The sequence below is a fragment of the Nycticebus coucang genome, chromosome 2, assembly GCF_027406575.1.
Source record: "Nycticebus coucang isolate mNycCou1 chromosome 2, mNycCou1.pri, whole genome shotgun sequence".
NCBI classification, from domain to species: Eukaryota; Metazoa; Chordata; class Mammalia; order Primates; family Lorisidae; genus Nycticebus; species Nycticebus coucang.
This window is the reverse complement of record NC_069781.1, coordinates 75,526,193-75,548,660: the sequence shown is the minus strand read 5'-3', so window position 1 is coordinate 75,548,660 and position 22,468 is coordinate 75,526,193. Positions and strand designations below refer to the sequence as shown.

Genomic DNA, 22,468 nt, shown 5'->3' with positions numbered 1-22,468 from the left:
CAAGTGTTATGTAGAACTATTCTGGATGTCACTCTCCTGGATGTGAAAGTATCCCAGAACAAACCATTTTTAATCTGACATTATTTAGTTCCATTAATGTATGAAAATTAAAAGGTATATAGATACAGAAATCAAATAATGATTCTCTAGAAAGCTATTTAATGTTGAAAAGTTATTCAATATGGACTTTTCTGTACATTTATGAATAACTTAAAGGATAGTCTATATGCACAAAGTAATTTTCACTTTAAATATAAGATGGGATTTAATAAATGAGAAGTGATGCATATGAAAAAATAGACTCTTAGTTTAAAAAATAAGCCATTTTAAAAATTACAAGTTGGCGGTGCCCATAGCTCAGTGGGTAGGGCGCTGGACACACGCACCAGGGCTGGTGGGTTCAAACCCAGCTTGGGCCTGCTAAAACAAAAAAATAGCCGGGCATTGTGGCGGAAGCCTGTGGTTCCAGCTAATTGAGAGGCTGAGGCAAGAGACTCACTTAAGCCCAAGAGTTTAAGGTTGCTGTGACCTGTGACGCCCAAGCACTCTACTGAGGGTGACACAGTGAGACTCTTTCTCAATAAAAATAATAATAATAAATAAAAAATTACAAGTTTAATTATTTTTTATCCACAATGAGATATACAACAATATAATAGTATTACGTATAATATGTACTACAACTTTTTTGTGCTTTTTTTTTTTTATAATCAGCCAGCTTTACTCCCCTGATCTCCCTAACAATTCCGGAAGCAAAAGACCAGTATCTGCAGATTACTGGAAAGGACCAGTCAGGACCAGGAAAGGTCAGAAAATACGAATTCTAGACTAGCTAGGTAAATTATTGCACCTCTCTGGGCCTCAGTTTACTCATCTGTAACATGAAAGGGTAGGAATAAATAACTTTCCCAACTGTGACATTCTGAGAAACTGTATTTGAAAGTCTTCCACCTATGGAGAGATAGGAAATCTTATATGATTAATAAAATGTGCCCTACTCTAATTGTAAAGAGATCTCCATGACCTTTTCCACAATTCTCTTCCCAAGAGGGCATGTAATCAGCCATATACTTAATGAAATCTAAATGGTAAGTGGATTTACAAACCAACTCCTAAACCAAATAGAACATGTATATAGGAGCCTAAATGAAGAAAGCATTCTTTCCATCTCAAGAACAGAAATTCCATATAACCATCTATTCTAAGCAGAGAGTATTTGAATGATTAAGTAAAATTTCACCTGCAAATACTGAAACTCACTATTTCATCACTTAAAGAGGAAAAAACTACCTTGAAGAGCATCCTCCTTAAGGTTGCTCATTAATCACTTAAAATGTATAAGAAAAAATAATTAGATAGCTTCAGAAAACGCACAAACTACATGATTTTCAAGAGATGACCACAAGTATAGTATTTTCAACATCTTATCCTACATCCTTATGGATTTTGAATTAGTTATTCAATGTCAATATATCATCTTCCAAATTATACCATGTGATTTTGTTAGATGTTGCTCAGATAAAAGAATTCTGTGCTTCAATGCATTCCTGTAAGACTTTTACACTCCATAGAATCTTTTAAAGACCCAAGAGTCCTCAAGAGGAAGGCAATCATACAGTGTATCCCCTCTGGTGCAACCACAGAACTCTGTTATGGGGCTAACATTTTGTGGAACACAGTTTGGGAAATTCTGTACAGGGATTAATAAGAATCTAAACTATGAGAAGGTTGGTCAATCATCACAACAGATACCTATATAAGGAACACATGCATTGTCTGTGTAGGTGGGCAGGCTTCAAAGAGTGGTTTATATGAGAAAATACTTTAAAATAAAGATTTTCTAATTTGGACACAATATGGCATAAAATCTTTATTTCTAGTTTGACTAGCATGATGTAGGAGCAAGTGAAGAAAGTATGAGTCAAAAAAAGAGTGGGGGGAAGAAAACAATTTTATTTAAAAAATGGTTTCTTAACTACATTAAGAAATTTCAATTGAAATGGACTCTTTCTACATAATATGTATGCAACATTTCCCAGCTGGTTTAATCCCAATATTCTAAATGACTAAAGATAGTAAGTTGTAAGAATTTGTACATACAGTGATGACCATGATCAAGCCTTTGGAAAAAACTTAGAAGAACAATTGCAAGGAAATACACAAACGGTTTAGAGCTCGAGTTCCTAAAATACGACAAAACAGTGGCAATTGTGAATAACAGTGAATTGAGTTACCTTCTCCCTTGAGCAAAAATATCCAGCCAGCACTATAAAACAGTCTCAACTGTTCAACTGAAATGTATGTTCACTCACTAACTCAAACTGCTAATCCTGTTAGGCTGGCAGTAATTGTCCATATTCACCAGGAGAACCAGGTAAACACTTTAGTATCTCAAATTATAATGATTACACATTTTCGTAAGTGATGACACGCATCTGTGAGGGCTGCCACCACCTCTTGAATGAGACCCCATGCATTATGGTTATGTGACATAGGGATATTAGTGACAAGAGCATCAGAGAACCAGCACTTACAAAGCATGAACAGGTTGTAGAGCCATGTACTGAGTGCTTGAAAGTTCATGGTAAAGATCAGAGTTCCTGTGTTCTGAAAGTGTCATTAGCAGAAAGCATTTATTATCACAAAGAAGTAAGAATCTGACTGTGATCCAAGTCAGGGATCAAACATTAACTGGCTATTAGTTCAGTGTGGTAAAACAGAAAAATATGGAGTATTTTTTCCTAACACACATGGAAATATATCAAATAAAAGGGAGAATATAAAAACCCTAAAATTAACATTAGAGACAAAAATTGTATGTAGTCAAATGAAAGCACTGAAAATTATAGAATGATTGAAATAGCATAAGCCGAAAAAATAAATTTGGTCATATTTGAGAAAAAAATATTCATAGTCCTCTAGCTATTAAAATTCTGAGTATGATACACAGCAATACGATATTTTCTTATTGAATATGAAAATGGTGTGGCGCCTGTGGCTCGAAGGAGTAGGGCACCGGCCCCATACGCTGGAAGTGGTGGTTTCAAACCCAGCTCTGGCCAAAAACTGCAAAAAAAAAAAAAAAAAAAGAAAGAAAATGGTGCTATAGAACTTTAGTCAACAATTATTCTTGATAGTAACAACAAAAGGTTTTTAAAGATGCATCTTCTCTCTCAACCAAAAGTACACATTTGTGACATGATTGGTTGGGGTAAAAGATACAATCTGGCCCACACAGACCAGATCAAAGCTAATTGGACTTTGTGGCAAATGAATTCATGACCTAGACCTCATTAGTCATGATCTAACCAACTGAGCTAGTAGGCTATAGAAAATACACGTTGGCACGCGATATTTACTTTGAATCATTTCTGCATTTTTATAATTTTTTTAAACAACCTTGAAATGCTGTTTTTCTAAGGTTTTATGAATAAAGGATGAATTTACTTAACTCATATTTACATATGTGGAGGACCCTAAGGTCAGTGGTAGAATAGTTTAGAAACGTATAAGAGATTAAGAAGAATTTAGAATTAAGATAGAAATATGTAAACAAATAACTAAAGTACACAGTTTTATAGCAATAACTAATATTTATTGAGTGCTAATAAATATTATTGAGTACTTTTGATGGTACATAAAGCACTTTTGATAAACTAGTGTTATAAGCTCAGTATCCTATATTCAAAATACTTGAGAACAGAAGTGTCTTGGATTTTAATTTTTTTCAGATTTCGTACCATGTCCATTTATACTTACCATTTGAGCATCTCTAATCCAAAAATCAAAAATCTGAAATGCTCTAATGAATACTTCCTTTGAGCATTAATGTGGGTGTTCAAAAAGTTTCAGATTTTGGATTAGAAAAGATTTATCTCCATTTCATGAATAATAGACTAATCTCTCCACTTTAACTTAGACCAGTACAAAATGAGAAATTACTGTGATAGATACTATACAATTAACTGTCTCAACACCCATTCTGATTATCCTTTTCTCTTACCATAAAAGAAATGAAAGCTACAAATTCCTATTTTCAGATTCCCCTGCAGGTAACCATTATTACATGTTACAGCCAAGGAAGAAATGACAACTGATAACAGGGTGACCTCTAACATTGTTAAGAAAGTCATTTGTTTTCCCTGATAGCATAAAGGTCCACATAACAGGAATCTTCTGCAACCCAACAGTACTTTGGGTTTATGTTAAAGATGGGAAAAACTGGATCCGAGTAGCCCTGGACCTATACAAACAGGTAGAGTCAAAAAATATTCATAGTGTCTAGAATATGTAGAGATAGCATTTTCATAGAATAACAGAAATTCAATGACTTTTTATAAGGTGCCAATCACCTGAGAAAATGTAATTAAAAAACAAAAGGCCAAGTTACCTTTCAGGGAAACATAAGCATTTACAGCACAATGCTGGTAGTAAAAGTCAGAATACTGTGCTATGCTTCACAAGGGAAAGATGAGCTAACTGCAGAGAAAGAGAGTCAGGGTCCATGTCACAAGGGAGGGAATGACACGTCTATCTGCAAAGATCATACTAGACTGGGTTTGGGGGACTGTCAAGAAAGTAGAAAGGACAGAGAAAATGACATGTCCCAAAACACAGAAGCATGAAAGGGGACTATTTAAGGAAAATGCACAAAATTGATTATTCCTGGAAGAGGCAGAAAGTGAAGCTAGAGAGGTAGGAATGGGAAGTTGGACTTGATTTTATTTGTTACAGAGGTGGTGCTAAGGCATTGGTGATATAGAAAGAATCAGTGACGTAACATAATGATAAAAGAGAGAAGAGTCAGAATCAATGAAAAGTTTTCAGTTTTTATCATATATTGTGCAGCAGGCCTTTGTATTGGGTGCTTTAAATATATTTCCTCAAATTCTCAAAACTCAGTAAGAATGAGATTATTAACAGAACAATAAAAAAGCTCAAAATAGTTAAGTATAATTTACCATAATTATAAAATTAATACACAGTTAAATAGGATTCTCAGTTGGAACTTTACCCTGAAGGTGACAACAATGTAATCTACAGATGTGTAGCCTCATAATAATTTGAAATAAATAAAAATTTTAAATAACAATAGATAACAATTTGACCACATTTCGTGTGTCACGAATTCCTCTGCTGTTGGAGTTATTATAGGGAAAAACCAAAACAAACAAGCAGAAAAAAATCCTGGTCTTCATGGAGCTTACAGGGAAATGAATGAAATCACCCAAGGAAACAAGTAGGTGTAGTAAGAATAAAGAAAGAAGAGTTCATAATTCTGGGGTAGGCAGAAGAGTCAGAGAATTTAAATTCATTTCAGGTAAACCCATACAGCCAACAGTTTGCAAACAAAAACCCAAGTTGCAAAAAAAAATGACTTAAGTAATTCTTAGTTCCTTTTTTATAATAAAATCCTGAATTTAATCTAAAGTGACTGAAAAGCCCAAATAAAATAATTTAGAAATTTATACTACTATTGATGCAAGGACATAGTTGGTAGAGGGAGGGGGTAACTTCTAACAGGAAAATAAGATTTATTGTATATCACAACATTACCCAACCTTTTTTTCTCTTTTTCGACTTTTTTAGTTTCATGGAAGAAAATTTTTCCACAGATAGTGGGGAAAGAAGAGAGGGGTGGCAGGTCTCAGGTGGTGATGGGGAGCCATTATTAATACAGAGGAAGCTGCTTCGCTCTAGGGCCCCTGCTCACCTACTGCTCTGCAGCCCAGGTCCTGAGTCTCATGGAAGACAATTTTTGTACAGACAAGGGATTTTTGTTGGGGGGTAGATAGAGGTCTGCAGCCTGGGGGTTGAGGATCACAGGCATTATCAGGAAGTTTTACATAGAATTTCTTATTTAATAAGTCTGAAAAAAAAACCCAAACTCCTAAAATACTAGTTTTATATTAGTTTACAGACAAACACACGTATGCACACAAATTCACCTTATGTGTAAAACAAAAAGCATAGCTTTTATTATTTAAATACACATACAGAAATCACTAACAAGGGTATAGATTTCCTCAACTTTGAAAAAGCTGTTAAAAGATATAACAATTTAAAATATCCTACTAGGAATATTTTCAGAGAGCATATTTTATTAATAAACACAGTTAAACACTAGTTTAACTTCAATAACTCTTAGCTAGTAAAAAAAATACTGTGAAAAGAACAGGATTTGAGAATAAGGGGATGTGTTAGAAAGGACAATTTTTCTCTGAGTGGGAGAACTTATTAAAAAGACTTCCAGATGGAAACTTACATTGCTCCATTGGTATAGACAGTGTCACTCCCTTCCACATACTGAACCTGAGCTGGGTAGACATGTTGTACCTGCTGCACGGTCTGTACCTGCTGTACCTGAAAAATAAAGATTAGGAGCTTGGTGAGAGGTAGGAATGGATAGGAGGAGGAACACATTGTGTTAGACTGACCTCAAAAGTTTCTCTAGAAATATGAGAATCGTTTATAATGAAAATAGATTAATGCTAATTTTATGATGAGAACATGTTGGGCCCAGAACAACTATAGCATTTATGCTGAATAAATTCTATAACATTGCTGTATGTACATACACATGTAAAAGAGGTTTAAAAGTCTGAGTGTTTCTCACTTACTTTGAAGTTTGTTAAATTCCATTCCACTTTAATTAAAAAACTAATTTTTTAATTGAAACCAATTCATAATGGAAAATTCTAAACACTCAAACATGGAAAAATAGTGCAATAAACCTATTTACCCATTATCTAAAATAAATAATTCTCCCAAGCTTCACCTTTTATTCCTCACAGAATTATATAAGAGCAATTACAGAGATTATATCATTTCCCTGGTACATATTTCAACCCATATTTCTAAGAGATAATATGAACACATTAGTAATGTCACACATAAAACGTTGATAATTTCTTAATATTATCTAACACTGTTCAAATCCCCCCATTTTTCCAAGGATTTTTTTGGGGTATGTGTTTTTTCAAATCAAGAAAAAACAATTAGTGATTGTTCTACATAGTGCAATTGGTGATATTCTTATTTCTCTTTTAATCTCTAACAGTTTCACCTTGCCTACTATTCATATTGAAGAAACTGGATCATTTTCTTGGAGAATTTCTGGCACTCTAGATTTGGCTAATAGTATCCTGAGATGTCATTTAATATGTCCTCTATCTCTTATATATTGTATAATCTCGCAGTTAGATCTGGGGGCTTAAAGAATTGAACTTTTTGAAGAACTGTGTACTTCCTCTTGCACACTATCAGTTGCATACAACGACTGGCTGTCTCACTGCAAAGTTAAGTTTGACCAGTGGTGTCAGGTGTTGTGAGCTGGATCCATCTATTATTGTCTTTCCTTATCCATTGCTTTACCCAAGGATTTTGTAGCCATTGAAAATTATTTCCAGGAAATATTATTTTAATTAATAAAGATTATAAACTTGCAACAGTCTAATTATGTTATTTTTCTTCACTTATTAGTAAAACTCTTTCCACAAAGAAAAAATTTCTCTCATTAATTAGTTACTCTAAAATAAGGTTTCTACAGGAATAGGAGGATAAATATATGATTCTGTTTTTTACTAGTACTGAAAACAATGACTTTAACCGCTAGTACCCTTCAAAGATGACCAATGTGGATTTTTGTTTTATTTTTATCCTTAGGATTCTCAGTTCTTGAACATATTTTGATGTTCTGCAATCCTAGCAGTCTTTTTTCTTGATAAAATTTCCATCTCTGGCAAATGGTAGTCTCTTCAGACTGGCTTCTATGGCACAATCACGGTATCCTTAACTTCCCTGCTTTCTGTTATAATAAGATGTCCCAGGCTTTTGTCTTATGTGTCCTACCCCAAATTAGGCTAGTCATTTCTTCAAAGAGCACTAGATCTTAATAGTGAAAAATGGCATTTGAAGTCTATAGTCAGGACCCTATAAGTGGTCACTACTACAATGTTATTTGTATATCTAGGTATTTTCATTGAACAGAGCTAGAAAACACAAAAATTAATGGAGAAAAATATATGTCATAAATTCATGCTAATTCTTTAAAATGATTTAATATATATACAACTTTACTGTGGATTTGATATATTTTCACACCTGCTAAAAATTTTGGTTGCTAAAGATATTAACATGATTACTTATTTACTTTATCATGAAATATATAATAGTTTCAAAATAAAAACACCAATATTATGGGCAGCGCCTGTGGCTCAAGGAGTAGGGTGCCGGCCCCATATACCAGGGGTGGCGGGTTCCAGCCTGGCCCCAGCCAAAACTGCAAAAAAAAAAAAAAACCCACAATATTACTAAAGTTTTATCACCAAATACTGTTTAAGTTTCCTTCAACTTTTATGTCCCTATGTTATATGCCTTTAGGGAAGAATACTTGCTTTAAAGTTATTGGAAATAAGTCATCAACTCAATACAGTTAAATTCATGTGTTTAATTTTCCTTTAGTTCTAAAATTTACTATATTTAATTTTTTTTTTTTTTTTTTGAGACAGTCTCACTTTGTCACCCTCAGTAGAGGGCTGTGGCATCATAGCTCATAGCAACCTCAAATTCTTGGGCTCAGGCAATCCTCTTGCATCAGCCTCCGGAGTAGCTGGGACTACAGGCACTTATCACAACATTCAGCTATTTTTAGAGAGTGGGGTCTCGCTTTTCCTCAGGCTGATCTCAAACTCAGGAGCTCACCTCCCTCGGCCTCCCACAGTGCTAGGATTACAGGCGTGAGCCCCTGTGCCTGGTCTTACATTTAATTTTGATTTAATTGTGCTTTATGACTACAGGAAATATCTACATAGTTCCAAAGTCAAAACATTAGAAGAAGGAAAATACATGGATAGATAATCTCGCTTGCATCACTATTGCCTTGATCATACTTACTCCCCCTGACCAACAAAGATGTCATTTTCATTAATTTTTGCTTTAGCTTTTGATTGTTTTTTCTTTTCCTTTTCAACAAACAAACAAATATGTATGAAAGTGTATATAAGTACCCATGTGTGGACACACACACATATATACACATGTATCTCATTCTAAGATAAAAAGGTAGCATGCTATACATATTGCTCTGAACCTTGGTTTCTTCATGTAATGGAACAATAAACTTGGAGATCATTCAACTATAATACATTGTACCATAAAATAATAAAATGAACGTATTTCTTTTTACTGGGAATTATGGGAAATTAGATACAAAATTCAAAAGTAATAAAGTCAATAATTATACATAAAAATTTTAAATTATTTGCATGTAAAACTATAATAACCAAAAAAAAAGACAAATGAGCATCCAAAAAAGAAAAAGACTAATGTTACTATTTAAAAAATGGGTGTAGGGGTGGCACCTGTGGCTCAGTGGTGCTGAGGGTGGTGGGTTCAAACCCAGCCCTAGTAAACTGAAACAAAAAAAATAGCCAGGCGTTGGGGCGGTTGCCTGTAGTCCCAGCTCCTCGGGAGGCTGAGGCAAGAGAATCACCTAAGCCCAAGAGCTGGAGGTTGCTGTGAGCTGTGTGATGCCACCACAGCACTCTACCGAGGGTGATAAAGTGAGACTGTCTCTACAAAAAAATAAAAATAATAAAACATAAAAATAATAGAAAATAATAAAAAATGGGTGTAAAAAATCTAGTTGATTCTAGGCCTGGTGATGACTTTTTAGATTTTACACCAAGGTGTAATCCATGAAGGAAAGAATTAATAAACTAGATTTCATTAAGATCTAAAATTTCTGCTCCATGAAAAACACTGTAAAGAGAATGAAAAGATAAGTTACAGATTGTGAGAAAATATTTGCAAAAGATGTATTTGATTAAGGACTATTATCCCAAATTTACAAAGATCTCTTTACCAACCTAATTTTAAAAAGGGCCCAAGACCTTAAGAGACACTTCGAGAAAGAAAAAAAAAAAGTATATATATATGTATATATACAGATAGCAAAAAAGCATATGAAAATTTGTTCCACATCCTACATTGTTAGAGAAATCCAAATTAAAACAACAATGAGATACCAAAATTTCAAACACTGAATTATACAGAATGGCCAAAATACAGAACACTGACAATACCAAATGTTGGCAACGATATGGAACAGGAACTCTCACATTTCACTGCTGGTGGAACGCAATATGGTACAACCACACTAGAAGACAGGTTGGAAGTTTGTAATAAAACTAAACATACTCTTATCACATCATGCAGTAATCATGCTTTCAAAGAGTTGACAACTTATGTCCACACAAAAACATACACACACATTTAAAGGAGCCTTATTCGTAATATCATGTGATGCATTAATTGTGCTCCTAAAGAGGAGTCTTATGTTCATACATGCACACACGTTTATAGCAGTTTTATTAAACTTGGAAGCAATCAAGATATGCTTTAGTAGGTGAATGTAAAAATAAACTGCAGGACATCAGGATAATGGAATATTATCCACACTAAAAAGAAATGAATATCAAGCCATGAAATGACATGAAGAAAATCTGAATTCATATTCATGAGTAAAAGCAGCTTATGTGGCCAAGCATGGTGGCTCACACCACCTTGGGAGGCTGAGGCAGGAAGACTGCTAGAGGCTAGAAGATCAAGACCAGCCTGAGCAAGAGTGAGACCCATCTCTACAAAAAATGGAAAAATGAGGTGGGCACAATGGCACATGCCTGAGTCCCAGCTACTTCAGAAGGCTGAGGTGGATCACTTCAGTCCAAGAATTTGAGCTTACAATGAGGTATTATTATGCCACTGCACTCCAGCCTAGGTGACAGAGTAAGAACCTGTCTATTAAAACAAACAAAAAAGCTAACATGCTAATCTGACATTCTGGAACAGGCAAAATTATGCAGAAAGTAAAAAGATCCCTGGTTGCAATAGCTACCAGGGGTTGGGGAGAGGGAGAGGTGAATAAGCAGAACACAGAGAATTTTTAAGGCAGTGAAACTCTGCATAATTCTGTAACCGTGGGATGCATGTTATATATTGGTCCAATATACCATGAAGAAGTGTCCCTGACCTTTTTTGCATCAGGGACTGGTTTCATAAAGGACAATTTCTCCACTGGTTTCATAAAGGACAATTTCTCCAGGGACTGGGGTAGGGGTGGAGACTGAGGATGATTTAAGTGCACTACATCTACACCTCAGACTAGATTCCCATAAGGAGTAGGCAACCTGGATCCTAGCATGCATTGTTTATAACAGGGTTCGCTGGCTCCTACGACAATGCCGCCACTTATCTAACAGGAAGTATAGTTTGGGCAGTGATGTAAGTGATGGAGAATGTCTATAAACACAGATGAAGCTTTGCTCATTTACCACCTGCTCACCTCCTGCTGTGTGGCACAGTTACTAACAGGACATGGACCAGTTACCAGTTAGTGGCCCAGGGGTTGGGGACCACAGCCACAGAATGTATAACACCAAAAGTGAACTCGAATGTAAATTATGGACTTTGGGTGATAATTATGTGCCAATGTAGGCTCATCAATTATAACAAATATATCACTCTAGTTGGGGATGCTGATAATGAGAAAGGCTACGCATGTTGGGGTACAGGGTAACAGGTATATGGGAAATCTCTAAGTCTTCCTCTCAGTTTTTCTGCAATACCAAAACTGCTTTAGAAAAAGTGTTTCCTAAAAACTGAAAATTTAAAAATATATACATATATTGTATATACATATGTAAATACACAGATATATACTAGTTTAAATAACTAATATGAAATAACAGAATAAAATAAAAACCATTGACATATTTACAGAGATGCCTTTTAATAACATTCAGGAGCTAGATGTGACAAACAGATTTGAACTAACAAAAAGGTAAACATCTGTAGGATGAATAACACTACATGTTATGAATAACACAAAGTTCAATATCTGGAAGTATACTTGAATAGTCTGCAACATTTTTTAATAAAGTACAGCATGTAAATAGCTCCTATAAATAAAAAAAGGAGCTAAAACATAGTAGAAAATGGGTAAAGTATATGAATAGACAAGTCATAAAATCAGAATTACAAGTGAACAATACAGGTACATTTTTCAAGTTCAACATCAAAAGTAATGAGAACTTCAAATTAAAAGAAAATTATTTTTTACTCTCTAGGATTACAAAATTACCAAAGGGATTATATTGATTATTCACAATATTTTATGAAAAGAAGCATGCCTACATATGTTTAGGAGTAATGTTAAATGTGTTCTTTAGGAAATTGGAAGGCAATTTATAGACAGACATATCAGTTAGCATTTTTGTGAATTTCTTCAACAAGAAAACTTACCATCTGAAGAGCTGCTATACAATATTATTTTAAAATACATATAATTCATAATATATAAAAGGGAAAAGTTAATGACAATGAAATGTAGTATTCTTAAATGAATTATAGAAAAAGTGTTCTGACAAATGTATAGCTAATATTAAAATAATAACATAAGATTGGTTTTGTTTTAAAACCAAGATCTCTAAGATATATTACCTAATAAAAAGTATGATGCAGAACAATATTTAGAGCATGATTTGATTTGAGATTATATATATTTACATGTAAAATTAAATTTATATATACAAAAATATAAACAAACATAAATCAACTCTGTGTATTTGTGTATATATATGTCTGCATATACTTCTGTATATGTATGACAAATTTCTTATAAAGAAGAAGTGAAAGATATATACCAAACTTCTAAAAATGGTACTCTGTTGGATGACATGAAAAGAAGTGGGAGAGTTGAGACGACTATCATCTTTTATTCTGCATATTGATATTGCTCTGAGAATTTTTTTAATGAAAATGAATTCATATATTATGTACATAAATTAGAATCATTTTATAGAAGGACTTCTTTTTCTGGCCATTTTAGAATAAATACACCTAAAAATGCAAACCCACATGAAATGAATAGAAAACTTGAGACATTATGTAAAATACAATATTTTGAATTCAACAAAAGGCATCAAAAGATTGTGAGCCCTAAGAGAAGAGAAAAAAACAAGGTGTATCCTGCAATGATCATGGCTTCTGATGTAGAGACATTTTCTACAGTACATAGCAGGAAGGGAGAAATCAAGCAGAGAATAATGGAATTGACAAAAATTGGAATTGGAGAGGATTACGGTAGCTAAAAAGTGGGGGCCAAGTGTCAGAGAGGACATAAAATAGAAAAATAGATCCAGAAATATACACAGTGATCCTCTTGAGTTTGTTGTTGAATGCTAAGCTACACATATGCAGTACACAGAGATGTTCAAGATCTGACCAGCTAGCCATAATGCTAAGACCTGATTGAAAGCCTAGGGCATTCTGTTGATACAGGGGAACAGTAAAGCCTTAGTGGTGGAACTAAATTAACTCAAGACTAAAGACTACACTAGGCCCATCCTAAGATAGCCACAAAGCAAGACTTGAAAATATCAAGCCGAATTACAAGGAACATAAAGGCCTATACAAAACAAAGTTCAACATTTTTAAAAGATGATAGCAAAATTCAAAATATTACAACCACCACAAAAATCATAATGCCCAGCATCCAATAAAAAATTACCAGACAAAAGCAGAGCAAGAAAATGTGAGCAATAACCAGGAGAAAAAGCAATTAATAGAAGCAGGTCTAGAAATGACAGATATGAAGTATCAAGCAGAGACTTAAAAAACAGATAATATAAATAGACTTATGACTGAAGGGAAAACATGAACATGATGATAAAAAAAGAAAACAGCTATTAATATAATGAAAAATCAAGTATTAATTGTAGAGTTGTAAAATGCAATACGTAAAATAAAAAATTCACTGGATAGATTGAGATTTCACAATGAAGAAAAAAGACTAGCTAATTTGAAAGCCTAGCAATAAAAACTATTTAGCATGAAGATCAGACAAAAAAAGCAACAAAAAAGAACATGAATCAATGAACTAATAAAAAATTGTCTAACATAGTGTAATAAGAGTCCCTAATAGAGGAATAACAGACCACATTTTCAAAGTAAAAAATAAAAATTTCCCCCAAATTTGACTAAAACCACAAACAGAAATACAAAAAGCTCAATGTACATCAATGTATAAATAAAGAAAATTAAAGTGCCAACATTGGAAATAAAGAGAAAAATTTAAAGCAGACAGAAAAAACAATACATCCTACCCAGGGCAACGAATATTACAGTAATTAAAAACTTCCCAGACAAAAATAATGCATACCTAACGCAAATAACTTTGAAGTAATAAAAGAATAACTTTATAGTAGTGTAAGAAAAATACTGTCGGGGCGGCGTCTGTGGCTCAGTCGGTAAGGCGCCGGCCCCATATACCGAGGGTGGCAGGTTCAAACCCGGCCCTGGCTGAACTGCAACCAAAAAATAGCCGGGCGTTGTGGCAGGCGCCTGTAGTCCCAGCTACTCAGGAGGCTGAGGCAAGAGAATCGCTTAAGCCCAGGAGTTGGAGGTTGGAGGTTGCTGTGAGCTGTGTGAGGCCACTGCACCCTACCGAGGGCCATAAAGTGAGACTCTGTCTCTACAAAAAAAAAAAAAAGAAAAGAAAAATACTGTCAACCTCGATTTCCATAAGCAGTGAAATATTCTTCAACAATAAAAAGGAAATGCTTTTTCTGACAAAGAAATGCTAAGAGAATACTTCTGCAGCAGATAACCAATGAGGATAACGATAAAATAATTTTTTTCTGGCTGAAGAAAAATAATAATAGAAGGAAACAGGGATCCGCACAAAGAAATGAGAAGCACTAGAAATGATAAATTGGTAGCTAAATGATAGGAGTTTTGTTGTTGTTTTTATCTTCTAATTGTTCATAAAAGGAAATTGACTATGCAAAGCAAAAATAAAAATATGATGGGGTTTACAACTTATGTAGAAGTGAAATTTATGGATGATAAAAATAGCACATAGGACAAGGAAATAAAATATTCTTATATGTTAAATAATATATTACAATTTGAACAGACTATAAAGTCCTTAAATGCTAAAGAAAAATATATAGCCAACAGGAAATAAAATTTAATGCTAGAAAATACTAAAAAATCCAATAGAAGATAGAAATAAAGGAGATAAAAAACAGATAGGAAAAATAGAAAACAAATAACATGATGCTAGAATTAAATGCAACCATGTTAATTACATTTAACGTACACCTCATGTAACCTTGTACTCTTAATATATAAGATTTAAATCTTGATTGTTAGAATGGGTAGAAATGGATGCTATCCAACAGAACACACTTTAAAAATGTATAGAGATGGACAGGTTAAAAATAAAAGGATATAAAGAGAAAAACTTTGCAAATGCTGATCATAAGATGGAGTGGCTAGATTAACAACAAAATAGACTCCAGGACAAGGAATATTAACAGATAAAAGGAAATATTTCTTCTAAAATCTGAATTCTAAACAAAAAAAAAAAAAAGGGGAAATTTTATTTTAAAAAATCAAGAAGAACTAACATGTCTTTGTATCTAAGGACAGACTTTCAGAATACATGAAGCAAAAAAAAACGATTAAACTGAGAACAAATAAGAAATCCACAGTTAACAACTGGAGATGTCAACATCCTTCTCTCCATAACTGATGGACAAAAAATCGGTAAGAAAATAGAAATTCTCAAACAACTTGACCTAAATGGCTTTTACTTGATCATCTACGCTGCAGCAGAATGGACTTGTTCTGAGGCACGTGAACAGCCATCATAAAAGTTCAAATGGTGAGGAATATAATAAATCCAACAAATCTAACAGTATTAAAACCAAACAATACAGACCATATTTTCTGACCCCAAAATTCAAACTAGAAATCAAAGACAAAAAGATATCTTAAAAACTCCAACATATTTATAAAATAAATAATATACTTTTAACATAATCAATCTATAGTTCATGGAAGAAATCACAAGGAATATTAAAAAATATTTTGAATATAACGATAACTGAAAATATATATTAAAATTTGCAGAATGCAGCTAGAGATACACATATAAAGAAAAGCATATCTTTAATATAGATATTAGGGAGGAAAAACCTAAAGCAATAGCCTAAGTTTCTATTTTTGTGAGACAGAATCTCACTATGGTGCCCTCGGTACAGTGTCGTGACATCACTGCAGCCTCAAACTCGTGGGTGAAGTTATTCTCTTGCCTTAGTCTCCCAGGTAGGTGACACTACAGGTGCCCACAACAAATGCTTGGCTATTTTTTTAATTGTGGTTGTAATTGTTGTTTAGCAGGCCTGGGCCGGATTTGAACCTGCCTGCCCCGATGTATGTGGCTGGTGCCTTAACCAACTGAGTTACAGGCGCCAATAACCTAATTTTCTATTTTAAGTAAAAAAGGAAGGACAAATTAAACCTAAAATAAGTAAGACAAAGGGAACATAAAGAGTAAAACAATCAATGAAATAGAAATCTGAAAAATAACACAAATGGTAAATGAAATTATGAACAACAAAGTAGACTTATCCAAGAGAAAAAGAAGATATGAATTATGCATTCCAAGAATGAAAGGAGAAACATCATTACAAATTACTTAAAGACATAAAATAGATAATAAATTCAAAAACGAAGTACTTATAAAGACACAAATTATCAAAATTTGTGGGGAAAATAATTCAACCCCAAATAACATACATATAAAAAATTAAATTTCCTCCCAGAGAAGAAACTTTAGGCTCAGATGGCTTTACTGGTAATTTCTAGCAAACATTTCAAAAGGAAAAAAAAAAAAAAATAGAGAATAGGGAATATCTCCCAACTACTTTCATGGGGCTAGCATAACTCTGAGATCAAAACTAGAAAATCCATTACAAGTAAAGAAGACCACAGTCTTAATTTCTCTCACAAATATAAATGCAAAAATCTCTAACCAAATATAAGTAGATCCAATCCAATAATATATTTATAAGAGTATACATTAGAATTAGGTGGAGCTTAACACAAGAATGCAGTATCAGTTTAATGTTAAAAAAACTCATAAATAATACCAAAACCAGGAAAAGACCCAAACAAAAAGGAGAATTTCAGACCAATCTCACTCATGAATATAGATGGAAAAATTCTCAACAAAATCCTAGCCAATAGATTACAGCTTATCATCAAAAAAGTCATTCATCATGATCAAGTAGGCTTCATTCCAGGGATGCAAGGCTGGTTTAACATACGCAAGTCCATAAACGTTATCCACCATATTAACAGAGGCAAAAATAAGGATCACATGATCCTCTCAATAGATGCAGAAAAAGCATTTGATAAAATCCAGCATCCTTTTCTAATTAGAACACTGAAGAGTATAGGCATAGGTGGCACATTTCTAAAACTGATTGAAGCTATCTATGACAAACCCACAGCCAATATTTTACTGAATGGAGTAAAACTGAAAGCTTTTCCTCTTAGAACTGGAACCAGACAAGGTTGTCCTCTGTCACCTTTACTATTCAACGTAGTGCTGGAAGTTCTAGCCAATACAATTAGGCAAGACAAGGAAATAAGGGAATCCAAATGGGAGCATAGGAGGTCAAACTCTCCCTCTTTGCTGATGACATGATCTTATACTTAGAGAACCCCAAAGACTCAACCACAAGACTCCTAGAAGTCATCAAAAAATACAGTAATGTTTCAGGATATAAAATCAATGTCCACAAGTCAGTAGCCTTTGTATACACCAATAACAGTCAAGATGAGAAGCTAATTAAGGACACAACTCCCTTCACCATAGTCTCAAAGAAAATGAAATACCTAGGAATATACCTAACGAAGGAGGTGAAGGACCTCTATAAAGAAAACTATGAAATCCTCAGAAAGGAAATAGCAGAGGATATTAACAAATGGAAGAACATACCATGCTCATGGATGGGAAGAATCAACATTGTTAAAATGTCTATACTTCCCAAAGCAATCTACCTATTCAACACCATTCCTATCAAAGTACCTACATCGTACTTTCAAGATTTGGAAAAAATGATTCTGCGTTTTGTATGGAACCGGAAAAAACCCCGTATAGCTAAGGCAGTTCTTAGTAACAAAAATAAAGCTGGGGGCATCAGCATACCAGATTTTAGTCTGTACTACAAAGCCATAGTGGTCAAGACAGCATGGTACTGGCACAAAAACAGAGACATAGACACTTGGAATCAAATTGAAAACCAAGAAATGAAACTAACATCTTACAACCACCTAATCTTCGATAAACCAAACAAGAACTTACCTTGGGGGAAAGACTCCCTATTCAATAAATGGTGTTGGGAGAACTGGATGTCTACATGTAAAAGACTGAAACTGGACCCACACATTTCCCCACTCACAAAAATTGATTCAAGATGGATAAAGGACTTAAATTTAAGGCATGAAACAATAAAAATCCTCAAAGAAAGCATAGGAAAAACACTGGAAGATATTGGCCTGGGGGAAGACTTCATGAAGAAGACTGCCATGGCAATTGCAACAACAACAAAAAGAAACAAATGGGACTTCATTAAACTGAAAAGCTTCTGTACAGCTAAGGAGACAACAACCAAAGCAAAGAGACAACCTACACAATGGGAAAGGATATTTGCATATTTTCAATCAGACAAAAGCTTGATAACTAGGATCTATAGAGAACTCAAATTAATCCACATGAAAAAAGCCAACAATCCCATATATCAATGGGCAAGAGACATGAATAGAACTTTCTCTAAAGACGACAGATGAATGGCTAACAAACACCTGAAAAAATGTGCATCATCTCTATATATTAGAGAAATGCAAATCAAAACAACCCTGAGATATCATCTAACCCCAGTGAGAATGGCCCACATCACAAAATCTCAAAACTGCAGATGCTGGCGTGGATGTGGAGAGAAGGGAACACTTTTACACTGCTGGTGGGACTGCAAACTAGTACAACCTTTCTGGAAGGAAGTATGGAGAAACCTCAAAGCACTCAAGCTAGACCTCCCATTTGATCCTGCAATCCCATTACTGGACATCTACCCAGAAGGAAACAAATCCTTTTATCATAAGGACACTTGTACTAGACTGTTTATTGCAGCTCAATTTACAATCGCCAAAATGTGGAAACAGCCTAAATGCCCCCCAACCCAGGAATGGATTAACAAGCTGTGGTATATGTATACCATGGAATACTATTCAGCCATTAAAAAAAATGGAGACTTTACATCCTTCGTATTAACCTGGATGGAAGTGGAAGACATTATTCTTAGTAAAGCATCACAAGAATGGAGAAGCATGAATCCTATGTACTCAATCTTGATATGAGGACAATTCATGACAATTATGGTTATGGGGGGGGAAGCAGAAAGAGGGATGGAGGGAGGGGGATGGGGCTTTAGTGTGTGTCACACTTTATGGGGGCAAGACATGATTGCAAGAGGGACTTTACCTAACAATTGCAATCAGTGTAACTGGCTTATTGTACCCTCAATGAATCCCCAACAATAAAAAAAAAAAAAAAAAAAAACTCATAAATATAATCCATCATGTTTCCAATAAAGAAGAAAACCCACACCATTATCTCAATAAATGCTGGAAAAGCATTTGACAAAATTCAACATACATTCGTGATTAAAAACAAAAACTGACACACACGTGCATACTTTCTCTCAGTAAGCTAAGAACAAAAGGAAATTTCCTCAACCCGACAAAGAACATCTATGAATAAAACACGAATACATGTTTAATAGTGAAAGATAGATATTTAGCATTTAAAAAATATTCACTCTTTTTTCATAATCTAAGAACTCTATTCTTCTTAAGTGCTTCCCTATCACATTTTAGATAGAAACAAAATAACTCAGGTTAGGATACAAAATGTTCTCATTAAGAATACCTACATCTTTTCTTTTAATTTAATTTTTATTAAATCATAACTGAATACATTTATGGGGTATAATGTGGAATGCTTAAATCAAACTAACATAACCATCACCTCACTTATTTTTGTGGTAAGACTTTTATAATATACTCTTAGCTGTTTTGAAATGTACCCTTGCATTGTGTAGGTTTGGTGAGATCCTACCAAATACCCTCCCTCCACTGGCCCTCCCCGCCTCTCCCCTCACCCTCTTCTCTCCAAACTCCCCAAGAATATCTACATCTTGATGGATATTTTATCTCGCCACTCCTTTATAATCACCCATTAAAATTTTGTACGTTCCTGTTACTTTCTCTTTGCTTACATTGTTTTCTCTATATAAATTATCTCATCAACCAAAACAAATTCAGTTTTTCCTCTCAGGCCTGATTAAAAATTTTTTCTTCAAAAAGTCTTTTGTAACTTATTTTATCCCATAAAGGACTATTCCTTTCTTTTTGTTCTTATAACTTGTGAATGTGAGTGGTAGCACATACATGGCTTAGTACTAATTTATGTTCTCAGTTGGTTTCCTTCACTGGGACCAATGGTGGCAAGACTGATTAATTTAGAATTAAGAGAACTACTTTCATGTCCTTATGTTGGTATTGATTGTTTATATATAAGGATAGTTGATTTATTTTTTTAAGCAATAATTTACTTATGGGTAACATAAAAATGATATCTAATCTATCACAAAGGATTTTTGTGAGGATCTAAAGCAACTTTGTTATCTAAAGTTTAGATACAAAGAATGGTACAGGCGTATAAGAAAGTTCAATACTTCTTGTATAATTGGTGAAAGTGTCAGATACTACAAAAACAAGAACCTTATCTTTTATGTCTGTGAAAATTTCATCTTTATATTTCCTATATATTTAGCCATTAATATGCACTATCAATGATCCTGCAATTCTGTAATTAAAGTGGAAATAAAACTTAGAAAATATCAAAATCTTAAGAGAAGAAATCTGGATAGATGCTAGCTAACTCATCTAGGATAACAATATATAAATATGTCTCTTGATGACATGGAGACTTAACAGTACAATGTAAAAATAGGGTATAGTTCTGCATGCCATCTACAAAGTTAAGGACTGACAAAGTAAACACAAGACCAAATTAAACAGTGAAAATACTAAATCACAGCATATTTCAGTGATAATAATATTTTTACCATTATCCAGTATGTATGTTTTTTCTACCAACCTTTAAGAAATTGGACTTACACAGGCTTTTAACAATTTAGAGATGACGACAAATGAAAGTAATCATTATGCGTATAGTGTGAGAAAGTATTCTTTTCAGGGATGTAATGATAACAGAGGAAGTAAAAATGGGTACAAAAAGGACAGAAAAAGCAAGGAGGAAGGAAAAAAGGAAAACTCTTATTTATATATGTCTCATAAGTTAAAGTCCTTGAAATCCTTTCCTTCATTTAATTTTTTAGTTTAGGGTTTGTCTCCCTACCACCACCACTCACTTTCAAATTGGACTGATACCACTTTAAGCCATTAATACCACTTACTGTATTACTGAAAACCAATGGTGCTATTTTAAAATAAAGATGCATGCTTTTTAAAAAAATTTATTATATTTATTACATTATAATTAAATATTGATTCAAATTGTTCAAATATTATTTGTTACTACTGTGTTAAACTTAAATTTCTGTTTAAACATTTACTAAGTTGTTAGCTCTTACAAGTTTATTATTTTCTATTTTAGTTGCCACTATCTTAGAGTAGGAACTTTTCAGGTTATCATTCTAAAAGAGACAGGACAACTAACATCCTGTAGATATTTCATTACCATTCTCAGTAACTCTATTTCACATCCATCTTTGTGAAATCTGTAAACTGACACATTTACTGCTCACTCTATCAAACACCGTAGAGGAGAAGAAAAAGATGATTAAATAAACTCTAAATGAAATTAATTTTATCCCTTTCCCAAAATAAAATCCCAAAAGTATTTCCGAAGAAAATGAACCGATATTTTTCACTGCTTTTGAATTTTAATAACAGGGAAGTGAGCAAAATGTGCCCTGGAAAGAGATGGACAAAGATGGAATTAGCTGGAATAATCAATAATTTCTATAGTTAACTGTTCGATGAATAAAAATGATCTTTAGCTAATTCAGAAGGTTACCTAAGACATCAGTATGTTGGCAGCAATGAAGTCTAATTGTAATAACACTGTCTACCAGAAATTTATCTATTCTCTATACTGTAAGAAAAAAAATTTAGCCTCTAAAATATAAACATGTGCAATAATATATTTTTACTCAGACACTAGATGAATTAGGAAACTTACTATCTTACTGATATGTATTTAAATAAATGGAAACAACTCATATTACTACTTAAATGTAGTACTACAGATGTATATGCCAATTTTGTGTACTTTTTTGTAATTTGTATTATTCATAAGAAAGTGAATAACAAAACAAACTACATATAACAAGAAAATGTGCTAGCTCAACGGAATCAATTAGTATTATTTCGAGAACAAATTTATGCAGTATGTTATTTTGGATATGCTTCAAAAAAATAAAATGAATCACACTTCAAAACAGAATTCTTTTCAATGGTAAATGAA

The 22,468-nt window shown here is 33.6% G+C and overlaps 1 protein-coding gene across 2 annotated transcripts in view; it reads right to left on the bottom strand.

Moving 5' to 3' along the window:
* The window catches only part of RFX3 (regulatory factor X3), a 293,053-nt gene that overhangs the window by 117,174 nt on the left and 153,411 nt on the right, over nucleotides 1-22,468 (bottom strand). For both annotated transcript variants that reach the window (XM_053573811.1, XM_053573820.1), the window contains one exon: nucleotides 6,266-6,363. In XM_053573811.1, the coding sequence (XP_053429786.1) occupies nucleotides 6,266-6,363 (98 nt within the window). The remainder of the gene's footprint in view (nucleotides 1-6,265; nucleotides 6,364-22,468) is intronic.